This window comes from Neoarius graeffei, chromosome 1, assembly GCF_027579695.1.
Source record: "Neoarius graeffei isolate fNeoGra1 chromosome 1, fNeoGra1.pri, whole genome shotgun sequence".
NCBI classification, from domain to species: Eukaryota; Metazoa; Chordata; class Actinopteri; order Siluriformes; family Ariidae; genus Neoarius; species Neoarius graeffei.
Window position 1 is genome coordinate 38,816,452 of NC_083569.1, and position 24,785 is coordinate 38,841,236.

A 24,785-nucleotide genomic window follows, 5' to 3' on the forward strand; every position below is an offset into this window, starting at 1 on the left:
AAAAACGTATGAATGAGTACAAATGTCCAAAGTTTTTACTGGTACCATGTGTTCACACACACACACACACACACACACATATATATACACATACATACATATATATATATATATATATACACATACATATATATATATATATATATATATATATATATATATATATACACACATACATATATATATATATATATATATATATATATATACACACATACATATATATATATATATATATATACACATACATATATATATATATATATATATATATATATATATACACATACATACATATATATATATATATATATATATATATATATATATATAAAATTGTGTGTGTGTGTATATATATATATATATATATATATATATATATATATATATATATATATATATATATATATAAAATAAATATGACATGAATGTTTTACTGGGAAATACACCGCTCGTATTTTTCCATACGTGCTACATCCGGGACATGGAGAAGCAAAACCGCTGCACGTAGATATGAAGTTTATCTTTGAGCTGTTTACGTATTCATGAGTGAGCAAAGCGAACGAGTGAAATATTTTTCAAACAGAAGATAAACTTCATATCTTCAAGCCGACGTGTGACGTTCTTTATATTATATAGACACATTCACAAACAAAAAGTCCCCAAATTTATCAAAACAATTCATCGACCTCTTCGCAAGTACAACCCCGATTCCAAAAAAGTTGGGACAAAGTACAAATTGTAAATAAAAACGGAATGCAATAATTTACAAATCTCAAAAACTGATATTGTATTCACAATAGAACATAGGCAACATATCAAATGTCGAAAGTGAGACATTTTGAAATTTCATGCCAAATATTGGCTCATTTGAAATTTCATGATAGCAACACATCTCAAAAAAGTTGGGACAGGGGCAATAAGAGGCTGGAAAAGTTAAAGGTACAAAAAAGGAACAGCTGGAGGACCAAATTGCAACTCATTAGGTCAATTGGCAATAGGTCATTAACATGACTGGGTATAAAAAGAGCATCTTGGAGTGGCAGCGGCTCTCAGAAGTAAAGATGGGAAGAGGATCACCAATCCCCCTAATTCTGCCCCGACAAATAGTGGAGCAATATCAGAAAGGAGTTCGACAGTGTAAAATTGCAAAGAGTTTGAACATATCATCTACAGTGCATAATATCATCAAAAGATTCAGACAATCTGGAAGAATCTCTGTGCGTAAGGGTCAAGGCCGGAAAACCATACTGGGTGCCCGTGATCTTCGGGCCCTTAAGGCCTCTGCATGCTCTTGCAACAAGGCTTTCGCAGACAGTTGTAATTTATCGTTGAGCGGGGAGTAATAGGCGTGCGCGATGTTATTCACCGCTACAACGCAAGGGGGCGCGAAGTCGCGAAATCGCTAGGAGTAGTTGGTGGGTGTGGTTAGTGGAGTGTTTATCCTCCGGTTACTTATAATGGCTAGAACTGGAGTCGTATAGATGTACGTACTTCCTCACTTCCTCGATCAACCACTCTTCCTGCTGCTCCATCTTCGATCGTGTTTTTAAAAATGGCGGTCATGAAAACAAACCAAACCGGGAAAGTAGGGAAGCGGAAGTGCGTGTACAGCAGATGTAGAGTGGACCAATCAGAGCCCTCTTGTCTGCGACGCTGTCTGCGAGGCTTCTGCGGTGGTCACAATTTTTGGGAGGTGCGTGCAGAGTGTCTGCAAAGGTGGGGGGGCTACGCAGACGCTATCTGCGACACCGTCTGCGAGGACTGCGTTGTCAGCATAAATTGGCCTTTAGACGGCACTGCATCACATACACGCATGCTTCTGTATAGAGATCTTGCAGTCACGTGACCGGAAAGTACACAACCGCCATCTTGTCGGTCAAAAACACCGCTGAATACTGCTGCACTCGTGTACAGAATGGATCAATTTCAACCGACGGACTACACGGCTCATTTTTCTAACGAACAGATAACTAGATATATGTCTAAAACAAACGAGCTACAGATTTGTGACCCTTATGGCTTACCGGATGGAGTTTTCACGACCGGATTTTGAACTGCCAGCGGAATACCCAGACGTGTATAATTACCTCATTAACTTTCCCTCGCTGTTCAGTGGTGAAGCACTGCGTGCTTATAAATCTCTGCACAGTTATCTTTACAGAAATTCAGGATTTGTCAGCGACTCAGATGTGGCATCTTGTAAACAAGAATCCTCATTGGACGGGTAAGTCACTTCAGTATTGAGTATAGCACTGACCAGCCGATTATAGAATAGAATAAGGTAATTCCAGTTGTAATTCCAAATCGTCCGTCTTGTTTACATGGATCTGGCGTTGGAGAGGTAGAGGCTTGGCAGTGGAGATTTGAGTGGCTGTTTTCTGAGCTTAGTCAACAGGCCGGCTCTGCAGCCTCGCTTTTGCTTCCGCTCCCGGCACCGCCTCCTTCGCTTTGCTTCCGATAACAATCCACGGAGACCCCGCTGGTCTCGCTATCTCGTCCGGAATGTTTTTTTTTTTCTTGTCCGGAATATTGTGCATGCGATGGAAATCGCTACAAACCGTCATTTTCTGCTGGAAACCAATGTCCAGCAAGTCCATACGGTTGTAGTGGATATTGAAGTCCGGTACAGACGAACAACACGCAAAAATACACACAAAAAACATAAAAAACGTGCACAGGTAGGGAGAGCTTGTAGCCGCAGCCGTTGTAGTAGAATTGTATATAGTCGGGTTTTCCAGAAGAAAAGGCAGAAGTAAAAGCAGAAGTAGAACCAGAAGTAGAAGTAGAAGGCGGAATATGGCGTTTGACCGACAAGATGGCGTCTGTCCGACAAGATGGCGTCTGTCACAATCTGGATCGGCTGTGACGTCACATGCAAGTGCTCCATTGGAAATCACAAAATGGGCTCAGGAATATTTCCAGAGAACATTATCTGTGAACACAATTCACCGTGCCATCCGCCGTTGCCAGCTAAAACTCTATAGTTCAAAGAAGAAGCCGTATCTAAACATGATCCAGAAGCGCAGACGTCTTCTCTGGGCCAAGGCTCATTTAAAATGGACTGTGGCAAAGTGGAAAACTGTTCTGTGGTCAGACGAATCAAAATTTGAAGTTCTTTATGGAAATCAGGGACGCCGTGTCATTTGGACTAAAGAGGAGAAGGACGACCCAAGTTGTTATCAGTGCTCAGTTCAGAAGCCTGCATCTCTGAAGGTATGGAGTTGCATTAGTGCGTGTGGCATGGGCAGCTTACACATCTGGAAAGACACCATCAATGCTGAAAGGTATATCCAGGTTCTAGAGCAACATATGCTCCCATCCAGACGACGTCTCTTTCAGGGAAGACCTTGCATTTTCCAACATGACAATGCCAAACCACATACTGCATCAATTACAGCATCATGGCTGCGTAGAAGAAGGGTCCGGGTACTGAACTGGCCAGCCTGCAGTCCAGATCTTTCACCCATAGAAAACATTTGGCACATCATAAAACGGAAGATACGACAAAAAAGACCTAAGACAGTTGAGCAACTAGAATCCTACATTAGACAAGAATGGGTTAACATTCCTATCCCTAAACTTGAGCAACTTGTCTCCTCAGTCCCCAGACGTTTACAGACTGTTGTAAAGAGAAAAGGGGATGTCTCACAGTGGGAAACATGGCCTTGTCCCAACTTTTTTGAGATGTGTTGTTGTCATGAAATTTAAAATCACCTAATTTTTCTCTTTAAATGATACATTTTCTCAGTTTAAACATTTGATATGTCATCTATGTTCTATTCTGAATAAAATATGGAATTTTGAAACTTCCACATCATTGCATTCCGTTTTTTATTTACAATTTGTACTTTGTCACAACTTTTTTGGAATCGGGGTTGTAACATACGGTTTTGGTTCTCCGTGTCCCGGATGTAGTTCGTATGAAAAATACGAGTGACGCACTTCCCAGTGCAACACTCGCGTCCATATACATTCAACAGTTATTCCACAAAATCAAGTCGTACATGAGCTGACAGCCGATGAGTCACGTAGCACCGAGTTGGCTAGAAGCCATGTACGACGAGACTGAGTGGAATTACTGTTTCATTTTATCCACACTCACTGGATTTTGAGAAACAGAGCATTTTTTTTTTGCAAATTCGATCAATAAAAAATTGATACAAAACATCCGACAAAATAATTTCCACTTAGAATGTAAACAAATCGGCAAAACGACAGGAGCAATTTGTGAAAAATGCGATAATTTTTGGGAAAAAAAATAAGATACGTTCTTACCATCAAATACTTTTTTTTTTTAGGGTTTTGTTTTCAAGTAGAGTTTTTTCATCCACAGTTGGTTCAGCAACATGCGCCGCCATTTTGTTTTTCTCTACTCACGGTATATGAGCTGATAGCCTAGTATTAGAGTAGGCTACAAGAGCGCACAATTGCTCATATCCAGTGAATGTGGATAAAATATAAATGTCTGTGTGTGGCACGGTGGGATGGCACATAATCTCACAGTAAGAAGGTCTGGGTTCGAGCCCAGCGGCCGGTGAGGGCCTTTCTGTGTGGAGTTTGCATGTTCTCCCAGTGTCTGTGTGGGATTCCTCAGGGTGCTCCGGTTTCCCCCAAAGATATGTGGATTAGGTCGAGTGGCTACTCTAAATTGCCCATAGGTGTGTATTGCCCCTTTTCCACCAAAGCAGTTCCAGGGCTGGTTCGGGGCCAGTGCTTAGTTTGGAACCGGGTTTTCTGTTTCCACTGACAAAGAACTGGCTCTGGGGCCAGAAAAACCGGTTCCAGGCTAGCACCAACTCTCTGCTGGGCCAGAGGAAAGAACCGCTTACGTCAGCGGGGGGCGGAGTTGTTAAGACCAACAACAATAACAAGACCGCGAAAGATCGCCATTTTTAAGCGACGAGAAGCAGCAGCTGTACAAACGCGAAGTCATCCATTATTATTATTGTTGTTGTTGCTGCTGCTGCTTCTTCCATGTTGTTTTTGCTTTGATATTCGTGCCAAGGTTTATGCAAACGTAGCGACGTAACTGACATATACAACGACGTAATGACATGGCTTCCCTTAGCACCTCGAGCTATGGAAAAGCAAACTGGTTCTCAGCTGGCTCGCAAGTTGAACGAGTTGTGAACCAGCACCAGCCCCGAACCAGCCCTGGAACTGATTTGGTGGAAAAGGGGTACATGTGTCCCTGCCACCAGATAAGGGTTTGAGTCCCTTTGGTGTGCTATAATCACCCAAGAGAATTCAGGGAAGCTAGTTGATTGCTTCCAGGATCACCAACCGTAAATTACCGTATTTTCTGGACTATAAGCCGCTACTTTTTTCCTAGGTTTTGAACCATGCGGCTTATACAAAGGTGCGGCTATTCTGTGGATTTTTCTTCCACCGCTAGGGGCGCTCTAACCGGAAGTAGAATCAAAAATAAGATAGACGAAAAATCAATGCAAAGAAGAATTAGCAGATCTTTAGCAGATAGAACACGCACGACAAATTACTAACTGGTAATTATTTTCAAATCCAGCGAAGATGATTAAAGTGACTTGTGGTTTCAAACACAGGAGAAATGAAGGTAAATAAATACCGGTTATTTTCTCTTGGTTCTGTTCCGTTTTAATCAGCAAAGTTGCTGCCGTGTTAAAAGGCACTGTTCGGAAAGAATCTGTTCAGGTACATACATGTACATTTACAGTACAAAATCGTTCTGTACATGCAGTAAATATCTAATTTTTCAACATAGATATCTGCGGCTTATAGCCCGGTGCGGCTTGTATATCTTTTTAAAAAATTTTTTTTTTTAAATAGAGCGGATGCGGCTTATATACAGGTGCGCTCTATAGTCCAGAAAATACGGTATGAGGACGGCAACAGACATACGTTACGTGTGTCACTCATGAGGACGTCGATGAATTGTTTTGATAAATTTGGGTACTTTTTGTTTGTGATTGTGTTTGTGTAATAAAAAGAAAATCGCATGTTGGCTCGAAGATATGAAGTTTATCTTCAAACTCGCATTTTTCATATGAAATACATCGTGGATCTGAGTGACACGTTTCCCGATATTTCACGCCGATGATGTCACTCCTAGTGTTTTCCCACTGACTAGAGGTGCATTGTCAAAATGGTGAACCGGTTACAAATTAAAATGCTTTTGATTGACTCGTGTGTGTATTATGTTTTTTTTCTTTTTTTGTGGATGTGCCCTTATAATATAATGAACATTACACGGTGGCGCAAAGATTTCAAGTTTATCTTCTCATGTTGAACATCTAGACCGTTCGCACATGATGTCACATGTCCCATGACCCTCTCTGATTTAGCTGTGTCCACCATCTTTGTGGAATAACGCATGCGCAGCAACAAGTACTTTAATACAAAATGCCACAAATTTGCGCAGTTATCGGCTGCTCGAACGATTCTGCTAAAGCTGGAGTCGGATTGTTTCGTTTACCCTCTGTTAAAATGCAAGAAGGACCCCAAATGGAAGCTCTAACCCATAGAGGACAAAGAAAGGGGCTTGCAAATCTAAACAGATCGGACATAAAAGAGACAGGCTACAAAATGTACGAGTATGTACAGATCATTCCGTAAAGGGCAAGTTTATATTTCTACCGCTTATGTGAACCACAGACAAAATATATATATATACACACACACACACACACACACACACACACACACACACGTAAGCGCTACTCCAATTTATACTGCAGTTACAAATGCATCGCACAAAGCCCCAGTAAAATGTCGGTAGAGGAGCTCAGTAAAACGTTGCCTTAGAAGACGTCAATAATTAGGTTGGGGTTTTTTTTTTGGTTTGTGTAACATTTGCCCACATCAGGAACCTACTAGATCCTTACGGTAAACTTTCGCTAAACTTCTGTATGCTTTCATCTGCTTCCCAGTGACGAAGCTAGTAGTTAACACCAGGCAATTCACGATGTCTGTGTAATTCACACTCAGCCACATCTGTACATCGTCTCCATACTCGAGAACATTGTTGTACAGATCCACCCCTGAACATTCTTTTATCTTTTCCCTGTACCTGACCTTGTATTGGTGTAGTGGTTAGCACTGTCACCTCACAGCAAGAAGGTTCTGGGTTTGAGCCCAGCAGCCGGCGGGGGCCTTTCTGTGTGGAGTTTGCATGTTCTCCAGTCCCCCCCCCACAGTTCAAAGACATGCGGTTAGGTTAACATGGGGTGGCCTTGGGCTGAAGTGCCCTTAAGCAAGGTACCCAACCCCTGACTGCTCCCCGGGCGCTGTAGTATGGCTGCCCACTACTCTGGGTGTGCACGCGCGTGTGTTCACTGCTTCAGATGGGTTAAATGCAGAGGATGAATCTCACTGTGCTTGAAGTGTACACGTGACAAATAAAGGTTTCTTCTTCTTGTCACTATTACTCAATTCGTGATGTATCTGCGAAAAATTAGAGCTCGCCAATGCACTCTCCTCGGCTACGCCCATTCACGGATGCTGTACCGCAAAAACGGGGGACACAACAAAATCGGAGCGCATCATGGGAGATTCATGACGCAAGTCTATTTGCGAGTGGGCATAGCAAATAAGCTAATGCTCTTTATTTTGTTCGCGGTCCAAATCCCGCGATCTGATTGGCTGGTGAGCGGGGCCGTATCCTACGATAGTACGGACCCCAGTTATGGACCTCTGGCGACTCGCTCGTTCACAACAACAAACGTAGTAGCAATTTGTGTCAACATTGATCTCTTTTTAAATAAGATTTATTTATAAAAGATTATCAAAAATCTTGTAAATTTTTGCCAGCATTTCTCAGGAGAATAGCATTAATTTTACAGCATGGACAGCGATAACGACAGTGTTCACAGTGAAAGCGAGTTTTACTGCCCTGAGGAAGAAGAAATAAAAGAAAACATTTCAGGAGAAAGCAAAAACCTGTAACTTGCGAACACCGAGCAAAAACATGGCTGAATCCTGAATGACTCCTATTTGTATAAATAGGGGACTACATAGGCGGCAAAATGTAGTTTTTTTCCTGCCATGGAAGTGCACTTGTATACCGAGGAGGAAGCAATTTGCATTACGGGTTGTTTTACAATCAGGGTACGCAAGCTAAAAATCACATTTAACACTTATTATCTTCAATATCAAAAGGCTTGACTAAATAAACTTGGTTGTTTATTGTAGCCCTGTGATAGCTCTGTTTACCATGCAAAAAAAAAAAAAATTGGTGATAAGGTTATTTTTGGTGAATGTATGGCAATATGTGTCATATTTAGCACAATTACTCGTGTCATTTAGAAAAAGTGCTTTTTTGACCACAGGTAGCTCCAAAAGGGATGCACTTACATCATTCTTTATACCATAACACAAATATTTGGTTCCATATCATTGGAAACATAGTTAAGTTTTAATGTTGAATGCCAATAAGTTTTCAGACTATTTTGATCAAATTAGTACGTAATTGTGTCAAAAAAAATGTCCTCTCCGAGACAGCTAATTTTTCAATATAAAATAACATATCTAAAATGGGGGCAGCACGGTGGTGTAGTGGTTAGCGCTGTCGCCTCACAGCAAGAAGGTCCTGGGTTCGAGCCCTGTGGCCGGCGAGGGCCTTTCTGTGTGGAGTTTGCATGTTCTCCCCGTGTCCGCGTGGGTTTCCTCCGGGTGCTCCGGTTTCCCCCACAGTCCAAAGACATGCAGGTTAGGTTAACTGGTGACTCTAAATTGACCGTAGGTGTGAATGTGAGTGTGAATGGTTGTCTGTGTCTATGTGTCAGCCCTGTGATGACCTGGCGACTTGTCCAGGGTGTACCCCGCCTTTCGCCCGTAGTCAGCTGGGATAGGCTCCAGCTTGCCTGCGACCCTGTAGAAGGATAAAGCGGCTAGAGATAATGAGATGAGATGAGATATCTAAAATGATTATTTTCATCCTAAAATGTGGTCAAGATATTGGGACAGAAATATTAGAGACAACTAACACAAAGCTTACAGCCTTATATTTAAAAGCACTATGGAAGTAGTGGATTCTGAATTGTCAAAAAAAAAAAGTCCTCTCCGAGAATCACTTCATTTGTTTCTCCCATCTTGTAGCAGATTACACAAAACTACCATATACACGCGTCAAAAAATGACCTGAAATCTGTTCTTTAACTTGTCCTTCACTTAAAAACTGGTACAAAGAACCAGTTTAAATCAATTTGAATTTTGGACCCCTGTGACACAAACTTTGTACCCTGATTGTAAAACAACCCTTACAGCCGTGAATGAGGATTCAAAATAGCATTAATTTTACAGCATGGATAGCGATAACGACAGTGTTCACAGCGAAAGCGAGTTTTACTGCCCTGAGGAAGACAAAATTAAAGAAAACATTTCAGGAGAAAGTTAAAACCCTCTAACTTGCTAACGCCGAGCAAAAACATGGCTGAATCCTGAAAAACTCCATTTTGTATAAATAGGGGGCTACACAGGCGGCAAAATGTAGTTTTTTTTCCTGCCATGGAAGTGCACTTGTATACCGAGGAGGAAGCCATTTGCATTACAGCCGTGATTCAAAATGGCGGCGCTCTTGTTTTCTGTTAGAATTTGGTAAAGAAAAAAATAAATATATTATTTACCAGCTTAAGGTCAGTCCGTATACAGTACTTTCAAGACCTCGGTCACGGTATTTCACGATACGTAAAATAACATATAAATAACACATTCTTTGGACACATCCACACACACACACAAAAAAACCCTGCAAGTTAATCAATAGATTTTTAATTATTTATGTGGTTATGGGTCTTTTTTTTTGGGGGGGGGGGGGGGGGGGGGCTAAGCAGCGCTGCAAACTGCTGGGCAGTGTTGCTAGATGTACGATAATTGTCGTATTTGTACGATAATTTTGCCCTCTGTACGATCAATAATGGGAAAAAATCTGAAATGTACGATAATTTCAAAGTTTTCAGTTGGTTGTCCAAACATGCATCCCTCTCTCTCTCTCTCTGACCCCCAGTGAACTGGGAAAGTTTGCCCTGGATGTGCTTGTGTTTCCCCACTCCAATGCATCATGCGAGCGAGTTTTTTCGAAAGTCAATCTCATAAAAACAAAATCACGAAACCGGCTCATTGCAGACACTCTGAATGGACTTGTGCACACATCAGAGTGTGTGAGGAACGCTGGTGGGTGCCATGCCTTCAAACCGACGAACACCATGCTGCGGTCCATGACGGCATCCAATCTCTACCGTGACAGGATTACCCAACCAACAACATCTGCACAAGTGAGCGTGGCATCGGATGACGACAGCGACCTGGAGGTTGAATTCGAATCTTTCTAGTCTTACGGTAATCGTGCATTTACTTTCTCTTTGTGTCATAGTTTTCCCTCTACTACGGGAATATTGCGATTTACTGTTTAAGAATTTAAGTAATATTATTTGGAAATTAAAATACAGCTAAAATAACTATATTGTATGCGTTTTGTTTGTGTACGATAATTTCTCACAAAAAAACGATAATTTTGAGGTTTTGGTATACGATACTTGCATATTTCCTATCTGGCAACACTGCTGCTGGGATTGTTTTGTTTTTGGCTCAGGGCCTCTGCATGCTCTTGCGACAAGGCTTTCGCAGATAGCTTTTCGCAGACAGTTGTAATTTATCGTTGAGCAGGGAGTAATAGGCATGCGCGATGTTATTCACTGTGCGAAGTCGCTAGGAGTAGTTGGTGGGTGTGGTTAGTGGAGTGTTTATCCTCCGGTTACTTATAATGACTAGAACTGGAGTCGTATGGAGCACTTGCATGTGACGTCACAGCCGATCCAGATTGTGACAGATGCCATCTTGTCGGTCAAACGCCATATTTCCACCTTCTACTTCTGCTTCTACCTTCTCTTCTGGAAAACCCTACTATATACAATTCTACTACAACGGCTGCGGCTACAAGCTCTCCCTACCTGTGTACGTTTTTTATGTGTATTTTTGCGTGTTGTTCGTTTGTACCGGACTTCAATATCCACTACAACCGTATGGACTTACTGGACATTGGTTTCCAGCAGAAAATGACGGTTTGTAGCGATTTCCATCGCATGCACAACATTCCGGACGAGAAAAAAAAAACATTCCGGACGAGATAGCGAGACCAGCGGGGTCTCCGTGGATTGTTATCGGAAGCAAAGCGAAGGAGGCGGCGCCGGGAGCGGAAGCAAAAGCGAGGCTGCAGGCAGAGCCGGCCTGTTGACTAAGCTCAGAAAACAGCTACTCAAATCTCTACTGCTAAGCCTCTACCTCTCCAACGCCAGATCCATGGTAAACAAGACGGACGATTTGGAATTACAGCTGGAATTACCTTATTCTATTCTATAATCGGCTGGTCAGTGCTATACTCAATACTTAAGTGACTTACCCGTCCAATGAGGATTGTTATTTTCTTGTTTACAAGATGCCGCGGCTGACAAATCCTGAATTTCTGTAAAGATAACTGTGCAGAGATTTATAAGCACGCAGTGCTTCGCCACTGAACAGCGAGGGAAAGTTAATGAGGTAATTATACACGTCTGGGTATTCTGCTGGCAGTTCAACATCCACTGACACGGTCGTGAAAACTCTGTCCGGTAAGCCATAAGGGTCACTAATCTGTAGATCGTTTATTTTAGACATATATCTAGTTATCTGTTCGTTAGAAAAATGAGCCGTGTAGTCCGTCGGTTGAAATTGATCCATTCTGTACACGAGTGCAGCAGTATTCAGCGGTGTTTTTTACCGACAAGATGGCAGCTGTGCACTTTCCGGTCACGTGACTGCAAGATCTCACACCCATGTTGCAAGCAGTACAATAGAAGGTTTGACCCAAAAACGAAATATTTTAATCCAGTCTGCAGTGTAAAATAAAGGAAAAACGCCATCAAATCCTATCGAGGTACCACCTCAAAATGATTGGATACTGACACGTCAATCAGACTGAAGCCCGCGACCCCAACCCTCACCGCCCCACCCCCGCCCCTACCCTTGTGCGTACAGTATGTGTTTTTTACTGACAAGATGGCGGCTGTGCACTTTCCGGTCACGTGACTGCAAGATCTCTATAGATGTACGTACTTCCTCACTTCCTCGATCAACCGCTCTTCGTGCTGCTCCATCTTCGCTCGTGTTTTTAAAAATGGCGGTCGTGAAAACAAACCAAACCGAGAAAGTAGGGAAGCGGATGTAGAGTGGACCAATCAGAGCCCTCTTGTCTGCGAGGCTTCTGCGGTGGTCACAATTTTTGGGAGGTGCGCGCAGAGCGTCTGCAAAGGGGGGGGGGGGGGGGGGCTACGCAGACACCATCTGCGAGGACTGCGTTGTCAGCATAAATTGGCCTTCAGTGTTTCACCTTTCCTCACAGCCACTCTCTGCTTTTAAAGAACATGATGCGATGTGTGATAAATAATGACATGATTAATAGGGATGTCCCGATCAGGTTTTTTTGCCCTCCGATCCGATACCGATCATTTGATTTTGAGTATCTGCCGATACCGAGTCCCGATCCGATACTTCTTATAATCCATAAAAAATAATAAAGACGAGGAAAGAAACGGATCCAGGATGTTCCTCGTTTTTTTATTTAACACCTTATTTTAACATCCAGCAACTCCGTTAGCAAACAGAGCACTTACGTGAGGTAGTTTGAACAATAAATAACACAAATTAAAAACATAACCTTAAAATACCTGGCAGGAATGTAAACAAAAAAAATAAATAAAACTGCCACAGTGCCAGTAATTTGCTTTTAAGAACGCATCTCACAGTGGTATACAGTAATTTCAATTAAGGAAATGAACGTTTTTCTTGATGAAAACAAGCATTTCTACCCTTTCAGGTTTGAGCCTGTTTTTGTCATCCAACAGCACTAAAAACTCGCTGTATTGTGTCGGGTGTTTGTTTTTCAGGTGCCGTATCAGGTTTGTTGTATTAAATGCGGCCCTTTCCTGTCCACCCCTTGAAATTCCAACTTTACATATTTCACAGTTTGCTATGGCAATGTTGTCATCAACTTTGAAATACTGCCACACCGCAGACATGCTTTGCTTTCCGCTTCCGTGTTCAACTTTGCCGGCAACGGGCAGCCAATAACCAATAGTGTCTCTGCTACAAAGTGATGTCATGCCGCACGCGTCGATGTTGCTGTGTTGAGACAAGAGGTCTGGTCTCACTCTGTGCCAACGCATAGTTATTGATGTGTTCAAAATGAGAATATATTATATATATCCGATCCCTGATCGGGAGGTAATGCCCGATTCCGATCGAGTCTGAAACCACGTGATCGGGCCCGATTTCCGATCACGTGATCGGATCATCCCTAATGATTAATGTTTTTTTTTTTAAAGAAAAAAAAAACCTGACCGAAGTGACTTAAAAATAAAGAAGACCTGCTGTATTATAATCATTATTATTATTTTGGGACTTGGAAAAACACATTTGCATGAAGAAGCTTTCTTCCTCCATTTTCACCACAGGGTGTGTGTGTGTGTTTTTCACTGGTTGATTAATACCATAATGCAGTGATTCATTGTCTCTTATTTCTAATTGATCTGAAACTAAAGTTCAATAAAGTGCCCAGCTGAAGTCCAAATGAAAATTGGTTCTCACTTGACATAAAGTAATTAGTGCATAGGGAGCTAATGGACTAATGGAACATACATAATTAGTTGGATATGTTAATCAGGAGACAGCAGCACATGTGATTAGAGGATTAAAGGTGGCATGTAAACATTACGTACCATTCAGGCGTGTTTGTCTGTTTGCCCGCACACGCAAAAATGTCTGCAGGAGAGAAAGAAAGAAAGAAAACACAGCAGTTACAAGTCAGAGTGCACACTTTCTGTGAAATGAATCATCTTCCACGCACTCAACCTCATTCTGCTGGATGGCACAGGATTGTGCACCATCTTCCTGAAGACCTACTTCTCTCTTGCCATTTGTTTTCACTTCCTCTTCCTGCTCCATTCCTACCGCTCCCGCGATAACACACTGAAAGTCCGAAAAGGCATGTCGCTAAATGAAGGAGGAGGTGTGCAACATTCCTCAGAAGCCCCTGCAGGTCTGCATTTTCGATTTAAAAAGGATGGGGAAGGATTGGGAAAACATTACTATAGTAACGAGCGGCTCGAGCTAGCGAGCGAGCGCCATCTTGGCCTGAATCACGTGACCGGTGCGCGTCACAGTCAAAGGTCAAGCGCCGCGAGGGTGCAGTTCCAGCGCGGGCCGCAAGGTGGAGACAAAACGCAAGTCTACTTTATTGTCATCTCACCTCATCTCAAGCCGCTTTATCCTGTTCTACAGGGTCGCAGGCAAGCTGGAGCCGATCCCAGCTGACTACAGGTGAAAGGCGGGGTACACCCTGGACAAGTCGCCAGGTCATCACAGGGCTGACACATAGACACAGACAACCATTCACACTCACATTCACACCTACGCTCAATTTAGAGTCTTTGGACTGTGGGGGAAACCGGAGCACCCGGAGGAAACCCACGCGGACACGGGGAGAACATGCAAACTCCGCACAGAAAGGCCCTCGCCATCCACGGGGCTCAAACCCAGGACCTTCTTGCTGTGAGGCGACAGCGCTAACCACTACACCACCGTGCCGCCCTACTTTATTGTCAAGACTGCAATATAGAATAGAATAGAAAGCCTTAGGAGCAATTCCAGCGTTATGGACGTGACACTTGAACTCAAAATGGCAACAAATGACCCAGTGCATGTTTTATTGTCTCCCAGTATTTAAACAGGTGTTGCATATTTTAAGGCTGTACCATACTGGAGAAGTGATAGAACAAGAACAATTCCCATAGTACATCTAGGGCATGCCAGAAAATGCCAATAAAAGATGCGTTATGGATGTGACAGAAAAAGTATCACTTTTCTTGGGTGACTGTACATTTTTATCAAACTCTGAAATTGTAAACCTAATGTCGAAATGGAGAGATCCATTTGATAGAGGGGTCCAAGGTGAATATTAAAAAAATATTTGTTTAAAATATTTTGTATTTCATGTAGAGTTTCGGAAGGAAAAGTCAGCGTTATGGATGTGACGAAATTCCGTTATGGATGTGACGCGTCTGAAATAGACATGGCGTATGTTTAGAAAATCAGCAATTTAACCACCATAACCCTTTGAAAAACTCTCTAAATATCAGCTAAAACTATCAAAGTTCTTAAATAATATTTAGGATGGCTATTGTTTTGCTGTTTTGTGGATTTTAGCATACATTTCTGTGGCTTGTGGCAATAATATAGAATTGTACATGATCAAAGTTGATTTTAGCTTGGGTTTTACATTATAAGAAAGAAAGACCGACAGTGACATATTAGGTTGGTTACAAATTGGTTCAACTTATTCACATCTGTAAAATACAGGCCTAGGTGATATCTCTGGGAGTGGTTTTGATGTATTACATGCTGCTTTATTTTTGCATGGTGAGGTTGACATTTACATGGAATTGCCCTAATTGTCATTATACAAGTACAATGAGATTTAAAGCTTCACCATAAAGTGCACACATAAATACTAAAATAAACATAGGAATATATGTACAATAAAACTAGTATAAAACTACTACTAAAAAACTACTGACAACTATACATAAACTTGTGCAAGTCCCTGAAGGAACACAGGTGCATAACAGTAACAGGGTTGAGAATAAAGTGACTAGCTGTGTCAAGTGATAGAGGTAGCATTGGCATGTACAGACGCCTATTTTCAGTATGTAGGCAACTAAAAAAACACATGATCTGACTTGGTATGATAGTGCAATAAGACAGTTTGCAGATAGCTATGATATTAACAGTGCAAATATGACAGTTTACAGTACTTAAAATGACAAAGGAAGAGGATGTCTAAGAACAGATGAACTGACTTGATATGATAGTGCAACAGATTGAAACTGCGTAACTCTCAAACCCATGATTAAACATTAAATAAACACTAAGCGTAAAATATAGGACTAATACACACTAATCATAAAGATATGGACGGCACGGCACGGTGGTGTAGTGGTTAGCACTGTCGCCTCACAGCAAGAAGGTCCTGGGCTGCTTTCTGTATGGAGTTTGTATGTTCTCCCCTTGTCTGTGTGGGTTTTCCTCACAGTCCAAAGACATGCAGGTAAGGCTAATTGGTGGCTCTAAATTGACTGTAGGTGTGAATGGTTGTTTGTCTCTGTGTCAGCCCTGCGATGACCTGGCGACTTGTCCAGGGTGTACCCCGCCTTTCACCCATAGTCAGCTGGGATAGGCTCCAGCTTGCCTGCGACCTTGTAGAACAGGATAAAGCGGCTAGAGATCATGAGATGAGATTTATTGTTCGGTGGTGTAGTGGTTAGCACTGTTGTCTCACAACAAGAAGGTCCTGGGTTCGAGCCCCGGGGCCGGCGAGGGCCTTTCTGTGTGGAGTTTGCATGTTCTCTGCGTGGGTTTCCTCCGGGTGCTCCGGTTTCCCCCACAGTCCAAAGACATGCAGGTTAGGTTAACTGGTGACTCTAAATTGACCGTAGGTGTGAATGTGAGTGTGAATGGTTGTCTGTGTCTATGTGTCAGCCCTGTGATGACCTGGCGACTTGTCCAGGGTGTACCCCGCCTTTCGCCCGTAGTCAGCTGGGATAGGCTCCAGCTTGCCTGCGACCCTGTAGAAGGATAAAGCGGCTACAGATAATGAGATGAGATGAGATGAGATTATATGAGACATGCCACCACAAAATGAGTCCAGTTGGTCAATAGATAGATAGATAGATAGATAGATGTTTTATAGGATATTCTAAATCTACAGTTAATTATCTTTAAAATAAAGGGACATTTGTTAAATTTCGTGCAGCCCATACAGAGAAATTAGCAAATGTTTAAGGTATCATCATCTTAACAGACAAGTTTTGGAGAAGGTCAGCTGTAAACTTTGTGATGTGTAAACTGAAATTAATGCACAGCACACACATACACTCACCGGCCACTTTATTAGGAACACCATCCGCCTGCTGTTTTATACAGTTCTCTAATCAGCCGATCTCTTGCCAGCAGCACAATGCAAACAGTCATGCAGATACAAATCAAGAGCTTAGGTTAATGTTCATTTCAAACATCAGAAAGGGAAAAAAATTGTGATCTGTGACTTTCATTGTGGCATGGGTATTGGTTTGAGCCAGATGGACTGGTTTGAGTTTTTCAGAAACTGCTGATCTTCTAGGGTTTTCACACACAACAGTCTCTAGAGTTTACACAGAATGGTGCGAAAAACAAAAAAACTTTGAGTGAGTGACAGTTCTGCGAGTGGAAACAAACACCTTGTTGATAAGAGAGGTCAGAGGAAAATGGGCAGGTTGGTTCGAGCTGCCAGGAAGGATATAGCAACTCATATAATCACTCTTTACAACCATGGTGAGCAGAAAAGCATCTCAGCATGCAACAGCAGAAGAGCACATTAAACAGGAACCGTCGAATCAAGAACAAGTTCCTATTAAAGTGGCCGGTGAGTGTATTTGGCCTACAAAGTCATATTTATTGGTTGTTTTCAAGTATAATATTTTATTTTAGTGACTGATACATTATAGATTAAGGAATGTGTTTATAGAAAAACTGAAGAAAAAAAACAATACGTGAGTCGTTTTTTGATGCGCTCTTGTTTCAAATTGCTGTATCTCAGATTGAACTTTTGCTATGCTGGACTCATTTTATAGTGGCACACCCCATATAATATAATATAATATAATATAATATAATATAATATAATATAATATAATATAATATAATATAATATAATATAATATAATATAAAGTTAAAAAAAATACACAACTTGAACACTAATTAGAGTTTTGCTTTGTGATGATAAACGCTTAAAGTGGCATTCCACCATTGGATGTATTCTTTGGCATAAAATACAATATATTTTATGACAACATGACTAGACAGAGAAATCTTTTAGCTTCAAAATGATATATCAAACATAATTTTTTGACAACGACAAGTATATTAATTTTGCGACCAAAGTCACCTACCCTTTTAATTTCCGCGCGGTAGTGAAACGTGATGTCATCGGCAGGTTTCCCTTCTTGTGTACCATGTGTCGGTCTATTTTTAGACCAGGAAACCCCCAAAGTGAGAGAGTCATTTCTCCTCGTATATGGGGGCCAAAAAAATTTCGAAAAATTTTGAGTTAATCTTTCAGTTAGCTAGATTTATTGATATTAGCTAGATTTATTGGTATTATTTTTATTGCGTTCTATCTGCCACTGCTGATAATATGTGCCACGTCACACGTCACGTGGTACACAAGAAGGGGAACCTGCCGATGACATCACGCGCGGAAATTAAAAGGGTAGGTGACTTTGGTCGCAAAATTAATATACTTGTCGTTGTCAAAAAATTATGTTTGATATATCATTTTGAAGCTAAAAGATTTCTCTATCTAGTGATACCATTTATATATGTTGTCAAAATATATTGTATTTTATGCCAAAGAATACATCCAATGGTGGAATGGCACTTTAATTTAACATTAACAATACAGAAAATAAAATAGCAAAACAGCAAATCATAATATATCTTTTTATATTATGCACGTTCACGTTTCCATAGTACTATCTTAATATAAAAGTGACTACTGTTTACAATTAGTACATAATTATAATGTGTAGTTTATCAGTCGTATTTTTACAGTGTTCAAATTATCTTTTTAAGTATCGGAAATGTCATACCTACAGAAACAAAACTGAATTTAGCACCTCGATGCTTAAAATGTTAATTATAATTCAGATCAGGTTCAGGTTCAATCTACTTCACTTCCCTTTGCATCATCGCTACTTCTCGAGGTGCTTAGGAACATGTAACGTTTTTCAGTCTAGTTTATAACAAGGAGTGATTCTGTCCTGCTGTCTGTCTGTTAGAAAACACAATCTTTAGATTCATCCTGTTTCTGTGACTGTTTGCAGTCTGGTCTAATAAGGATCCCAGCTCAGGACTGTAAAGTAAAAAAGGGTGTATTTTATACTGTACATCGAAAGTCAAAAGTATATCCAGACGCTTTATTACTTCAACCTCGTGAACAGGGCTCATGTCTCCGACGCCTGTTGAAGCTCCTTCTTCGTGTGACGGTGAGAAACGGTTGAGGTGAGACCCAATTCCATCCAGCAATGACTCCGGAGAAGAAGGCACGAAAGAAACATTTCAAGGACACGGGAGTGACGGGATGGTGTGTGGAGGCCGGTAGAGATTAGCCCCGGGGTTAAACCATGCATGATTACATATCAGAGCAGGGCACATATTACAGCCTGAGCAAATCTGCAGCTGGAGATTGGGAGACGAGATCTCCGTCCCTGTTAATGTGGCCAGCAGTCAGATCCATTCAGGGATAAGATGGAGGATGTTATGAGCGGAGGAAATGCCAAAGCGCATGTATACACAGCAGCACGTATATCTAATCTATCCTTACTTTGACATTGCACTTAATTGCACTTTAATCTACAAGATCTTTGCTTTTGTTTTGGGAGCGAGCGGTTGTCATTCACTATCTTAAGCTTCCCCGAAGGCCTAAATCTAACTCAAATAATTGAGTTTATATATGCACAAGTGTGTAAAAGCACTGCTTCGGGTGTGTATGCCATTGCCATTCCTTGAACGGCGCTTGATTGTGTGTGTGTTTGAGGTTCTTTCCCGGGCTCACCTGGTATCTGTCAGAATGGTGCGGGTCATCAGAGGACAGCGGTGAGATTACTGGAGACTCTCCCTCACGCTTGATGTGCACTGACAACAGGAGAGACTGAGGAAAGAAAGAGACAGTGAGAGATGAACAGTCTGCAGTCATCCACAGGATAAATATGTCACCCGCAGCCCTGTTCATCATTTTTGACGGGCTGCTGCATGCTACGGAACCAGTTTAAGGGCACTAGGTTCAGGTTAGCCAGAAGGCTTTAAAGGCAGCACACTAGGTAGCATCATAGGATACGCTTTGTCTATTTTCATTACAAGTCTCTCTGATTAAAAAAAAAAAAAAGCTAGAGGGAAAAGATTTCATTTGTCCTGTGACTGCAGGAAGGCAGGAACGTAAACTCGGCTTTCTTTACAGGGAGTCTTGATCTCTGGCTTGCCTTTTATGAGCCCGCTATAAAATATTTGTATTTACAATCCTCTCCAATTAATCAAAGTGAGAGGAGGGGTAGCGGCTTTAGTGGGTGACAACTGTAATCTAATATTAATACGTGAAAAATGGCAGGCTCGCTCCACAGGGACAGTAAATTAGACATTATGCATGGCTTCTTATGCTTTTGAATTGCAAGGTCAGGAAACAATTTATTTGCCAACTCAAAGCCTTTAGAGCTTAGGGAATATTGGAAGACAGAGAAAGAGGGAGAATTAATGCGCGTATATATGTGTGTGTAAACCACTGATGTGGCTGTGCAGTATATTGAGAATGAGAAATGGAACAGCTGCTTTGCGATATACAACTTTCGAAATCATTCACAGCTAGCAGTGCAGGAATAGTTGCAAATAATGACATTTGAACATGACATCAGTTGCTGTTTTGTGTTTAGACCAATCAGAGTTGTTCGTTTCAGGCTGATGGGAAAGGAGGAATCTGGCGATGGAACTGGCCTCTGACCCACTGGATTAGTGCCAACCTGGGCTGGCATGGAGTCGCTATGGCAATGGGTGCTCAAGAGGAGTGGGAAAAGCAGTTTGGGCCAGATCGGGGTTAATCCCCTTTAGAACTGGCACGCCAGGCCCGATCTGTCAGCTAGCGTGGACCCCTAGTCCCAGTTGGCCTCTTCATTTTCCACACACTGCTGAGGAATACTAAATGCTAGCTCTGGAATGCTCGGTCACGTCTGCACTCTACCCCTCGCCCACTTCCTTGCCCACTTTTTCTGAGCGTCCCGATTTTGCATAAGCATGGGTCGGCACCTCATTTCCCTTTGCCGCAGGCACGGGTCTCATCCAGACTGGAATAATGATGTGAATTGCTTTTATAAGCCCCATCGATCAAAATCATTGCACTGTTTAAAGGTTTCTTCCTTTGGATAAGGGCGTTCTCGGAGCTGGCATTTGAAGAGAGATATAGTGTAAAATAGAGCTCAGTGAGCTCGAAGTGTCAGTTTTACATGTATGGCTTGATGTTAGTTTAAGTTGATATTAAAAGCCCTATCTAATCATTTACGTATGACATGTGAACCAGCAAATCTCTTTTACAGAAGCCAGAGATAAGAGCAGACTTTTGTGTCAGTTGGGCCTGCATATTTGGCAAGCCTCCAGCGATATGAAATGTCATATCTCTCCTTCTCTTTCTCCTTTATCTCACTTTCTCTGTTTCCCTTTTCTCACCCTCTCCCTACCGTGTCAATAACATGCTGATATATGAAGGGTAGCTTTCGAAAAAAACGAACAAATTCAGAGGCAAAGATAAGGCCAACATGATCCCGTCTCTTCTCTTCCTGTTAAGACTGAGTAGAACAATAAACCCTCACTGGCATAGTTACCATATGATTGTTAATGAGGCCCAGCAGGAAACCATCTTAAGCTCTCACTTTTCCATAAGTACATTACTGCAGGAAATAAAGGAGCATAATTCCATAATTCCTCTCTCATAGCTAAGTGGGGCTCTTCGTATGGCTTAATAGAATGGACAAGAGCTCTTATTGCTATTAACGCCATTCAAACCAAAAAGACCATCTTACCTTGGGCGTGCCGGGCGCTGTGCTGAGATCCTTCGGTGATGGGTTCTTACTGCAAGAAGAAGGAAAATACAAATATATATATATAAATGACCTAGGCTGTAAATATGACAATATGGCGTTCACCAATAAAGTGAGGCCAAATTTAGACATAGCCACGTTATCAGGATTAAGGACTATCTGTAAAAGAAGCGGCTCATGTTTCAGACAGTTCCTAATATTTGTGTCAAAGTGTCTGGCACTTTTTAGAACCTGCTTTCGTGTGTCCTCGGTCAACACTCACTTCTGCTCGGGATCAGGTCTCTGAGGCGCCTCGCTTCGAACCCAAATGGGCATTTGAAAGGACAGCTGAGACAAAAGTCCACCAAGCAACACAAATCACAGGTTTAATCATGTGGAGATGAAAAAAAAAACGGTGCTTTGCTGCTGCAGCCATGCCCTCTGTGCCACTCAATCCTGGCAGCCCAGGGCCATGCTGTATTTGAAACAATTACTGTCCAAAAGTACCTAGGCTAAGCAGATTTGGGTTATAATTTTTTTATTGAAGTAATCATTCTCATGGATGTGCTCATCCAGTCGTTCATACCCTCTCTTCTTCTACGTTCTCTGTGTGTGTGTGTCTCTCTCTCTCTCTCTCTCTCTCTCTCTCTCTCTCTCTCTCTCTCTCTCTCTCACACACACACACACACACACACACACACACACACACATGCACACACGTACACACAGTTTGGCTGAGGCAGGATGAAATAAATGATTTTGCCATTATTTGATTTGTCAGTGAAGCGCCTTGGGCACTTAGGACTTTGAAATATGTCGAGGACAATGCGCCGGCTTGTAAACATTGTATTAAGGAGGCAGAAAGGAGCGGAGGGGAGTAGGGGAGGTGAAGAGGGGGGAACCCCCCGCCCTCCCCTTTCAAGTGTGGCTTGGAGGAGGGGAGGGGTGGGGTGGGGGTTTGGGGTGGGGTACATTGAATCACCGCCTCGTGGACACAGCTGATTGAAGATGACTGATTACAAAGCAGGAAATATTAAACGAGCCGGCTAAAGCATCCACTGACAATAGGGAGAGACACATCAAATCAGATCTCTGTCTGAAACATTAATATCTTCTCCTCCTCATCTCTCTCTGTCTCACACACACCTGCACACACATTCACTGATGCACTCAAATCTCTCTCTCTCTCTCTTATTTGGCATCTTTTTTTTCCTTCCATGTGTGTATTTCCCGGTCAGTTGTTCAAACTATATTCTTCTTTCTCTATATGTGACACATAAACACAAGACATCATAATGGCCCTTGCATCCATTTTTTTGTTGTTGTTGTTGTTGCGTACTGGCTTTTCTTGTGTTTCCTTAAACTAGACTTGTAATGGCTGTAGCCAGCTGTGGTATTTCTAACGCTGAGAAATGATAAGGTCAGCTGCACTGACAGAGAGGAAAAACGTCACCCTTGTCATGTTCACTTTATGTCCCTTGTTCACTGCTGAAGCACTGAAATTTAATCTGCTCCAGTTCCTAATCCAGAAACTTGATTTGGCAAGTGTGCTTTTCAAAAAGAGAAGGAGGAACACTAAGCAAAATAGGATGGATGGATGATAAGGAGTGTGAGTCCTTTAAAAAAAAAAAATCCGATCCAGTAGATGTAACATGCTACACTGATGGAATTAAAGGTTCCAAAGGAATATTAGAGCCAACTCCCACAAATGACAGGTGAGGGTGGAGTCAGCAGTTAGCTCCGCCCTCATGCAGGTAATAAGCTTCATGCCTGCCTCTTGTGCAGTTAAACATGATTGATCTTACAAGGCCTGAGCAGAGATATAGAGAGAGACAGAGAGAGGAAGTGAAAGAGACAACACAAATCAGGACAGGGCCTTGAAAGAGGATGAATTGCCCCATCGGAGGCAGTGCACTGGTTGTGAGATAATAAACACACTCCCCCGGCGTCATAAATCCGCCACTATGGCACAATGGATCTCACTGGCCTTTACTCACTCCCAACACATGCACTATAAGTGTACTACACCAGCAGGTTCATAAGCATGGAAAAAAGGTCCTCTGGAGATCCCCTTAAACTAGTTGTACACTGTACAACAATTACCTCACAGTGCTCACTCTGTGAAATCATCCAACGTTAAAATGCCAGTGATGAGACGAATCACCACAGGAAGCTTGTAGTTTGTGCAGTTTGTGCTCTGAAACTTCAAAATCAAAGGAGAAACCAAAGAATGTCATTACATACTGTAGTCCATTGGGGATACTGTTCAGGGCTGGGTTTCTCAAAAGCATCGTAGCACAAAGATCATCGTTAAATGGTGGCGCGAGCATCACAATGAACACTCTCTCTCCTAGTTAAGCTGCTCTTAGCATTAAGAGGCTTTTGGGAAACCCACCCAAGTTAGTTTTACTTCCATCACTTGGGTTGTTTTGTGATCTTTTTTCCCCCCTCAGTCATAACATCATTTTTGCTTTTGGTTTTATACTCAAGAGGCTCATAGACAAACTAATGGAGCTAGCTAGGTTTCTGAAATGTACATCAGACATTGTGACACTGCTCACACTACGTGATGTCCAATGTCAGAAATTCCCTGTATCTCCAAAAGCATAACAGACTGCATTTTTGGACAAGGGTGGCATGGTGGTGTAGTGGTTAACACTGACACCTCACAGCAAGAAGGTTCTGGGTTTGAGCCCAGTGGCTGATGGGGGCCTTTCTGTGCGGAGTTTGCATGTTCTCCCCGTGTCTGTGTGGGTTTCCTCCGGGTGCTCCGGTTTCCCTCACAGTTCAAAGACATGAAGGTTAGGCTAATTGGTGGCTTTAAAGGTGTGAATGTGAGTGTGAATGGTTGTTTGTCTCGATGTGTCAGCCCTGTGATGATCTGGCGACTTGTCCAGGGTGTACCCTGTCTCTCGCCCATAGTCAGCTGGGACAGGCTCCAGTTTGCTGGTGACCCAGCACAGGATAAGCGGTTACGGATAATGGATCAATTTTTGGACAATGTTTATAATTTTCCATCCGAATTAGCCACAGTTTTAAAAACTTGTCACTGACTGCAAGCCCTGCATTAGGTTTAAGGTTTGGGAAGCTAAGAATGCTCAACTATTCAAGAAACTGAAGTG

General features: G+C 42.1%; 1 protein-coding gene across 7 annotated transcripts in view; it reads right to left on the reverse strand.

Annotated features, from left to right (window-relative positions):
* rnf220a (ring finger protein 220a) overlaps positions 1-24,785 on the reverse strand; it is a 221,581-nt gene that overhangs the window by 42,442 nt on the left and 154,354 nt on the right. For all 7 annotated transcript variants that reach the window (XM_060931480.1, XM_060931462.1, XM_060931453.1 and 4 more), the window contains exons 4-6: positions 21,667-21,715; positions 19,659-19,754; positions 13,728-13,770 (exon numbers count right to left, since the gene is read on the reverse strand). In XM_060931480.1, coding sequence (XP_060787463.1) covers positions 13,728-13,770; positions 19,659-19,754; positions 21,667-21,715 — 188 coding nt within the window. The remainder of the gene's footprint in view (positions 1-13,727; positions 13,771-19,658; positions 19,755-21,666; positions 21,716-24,785) is intronic.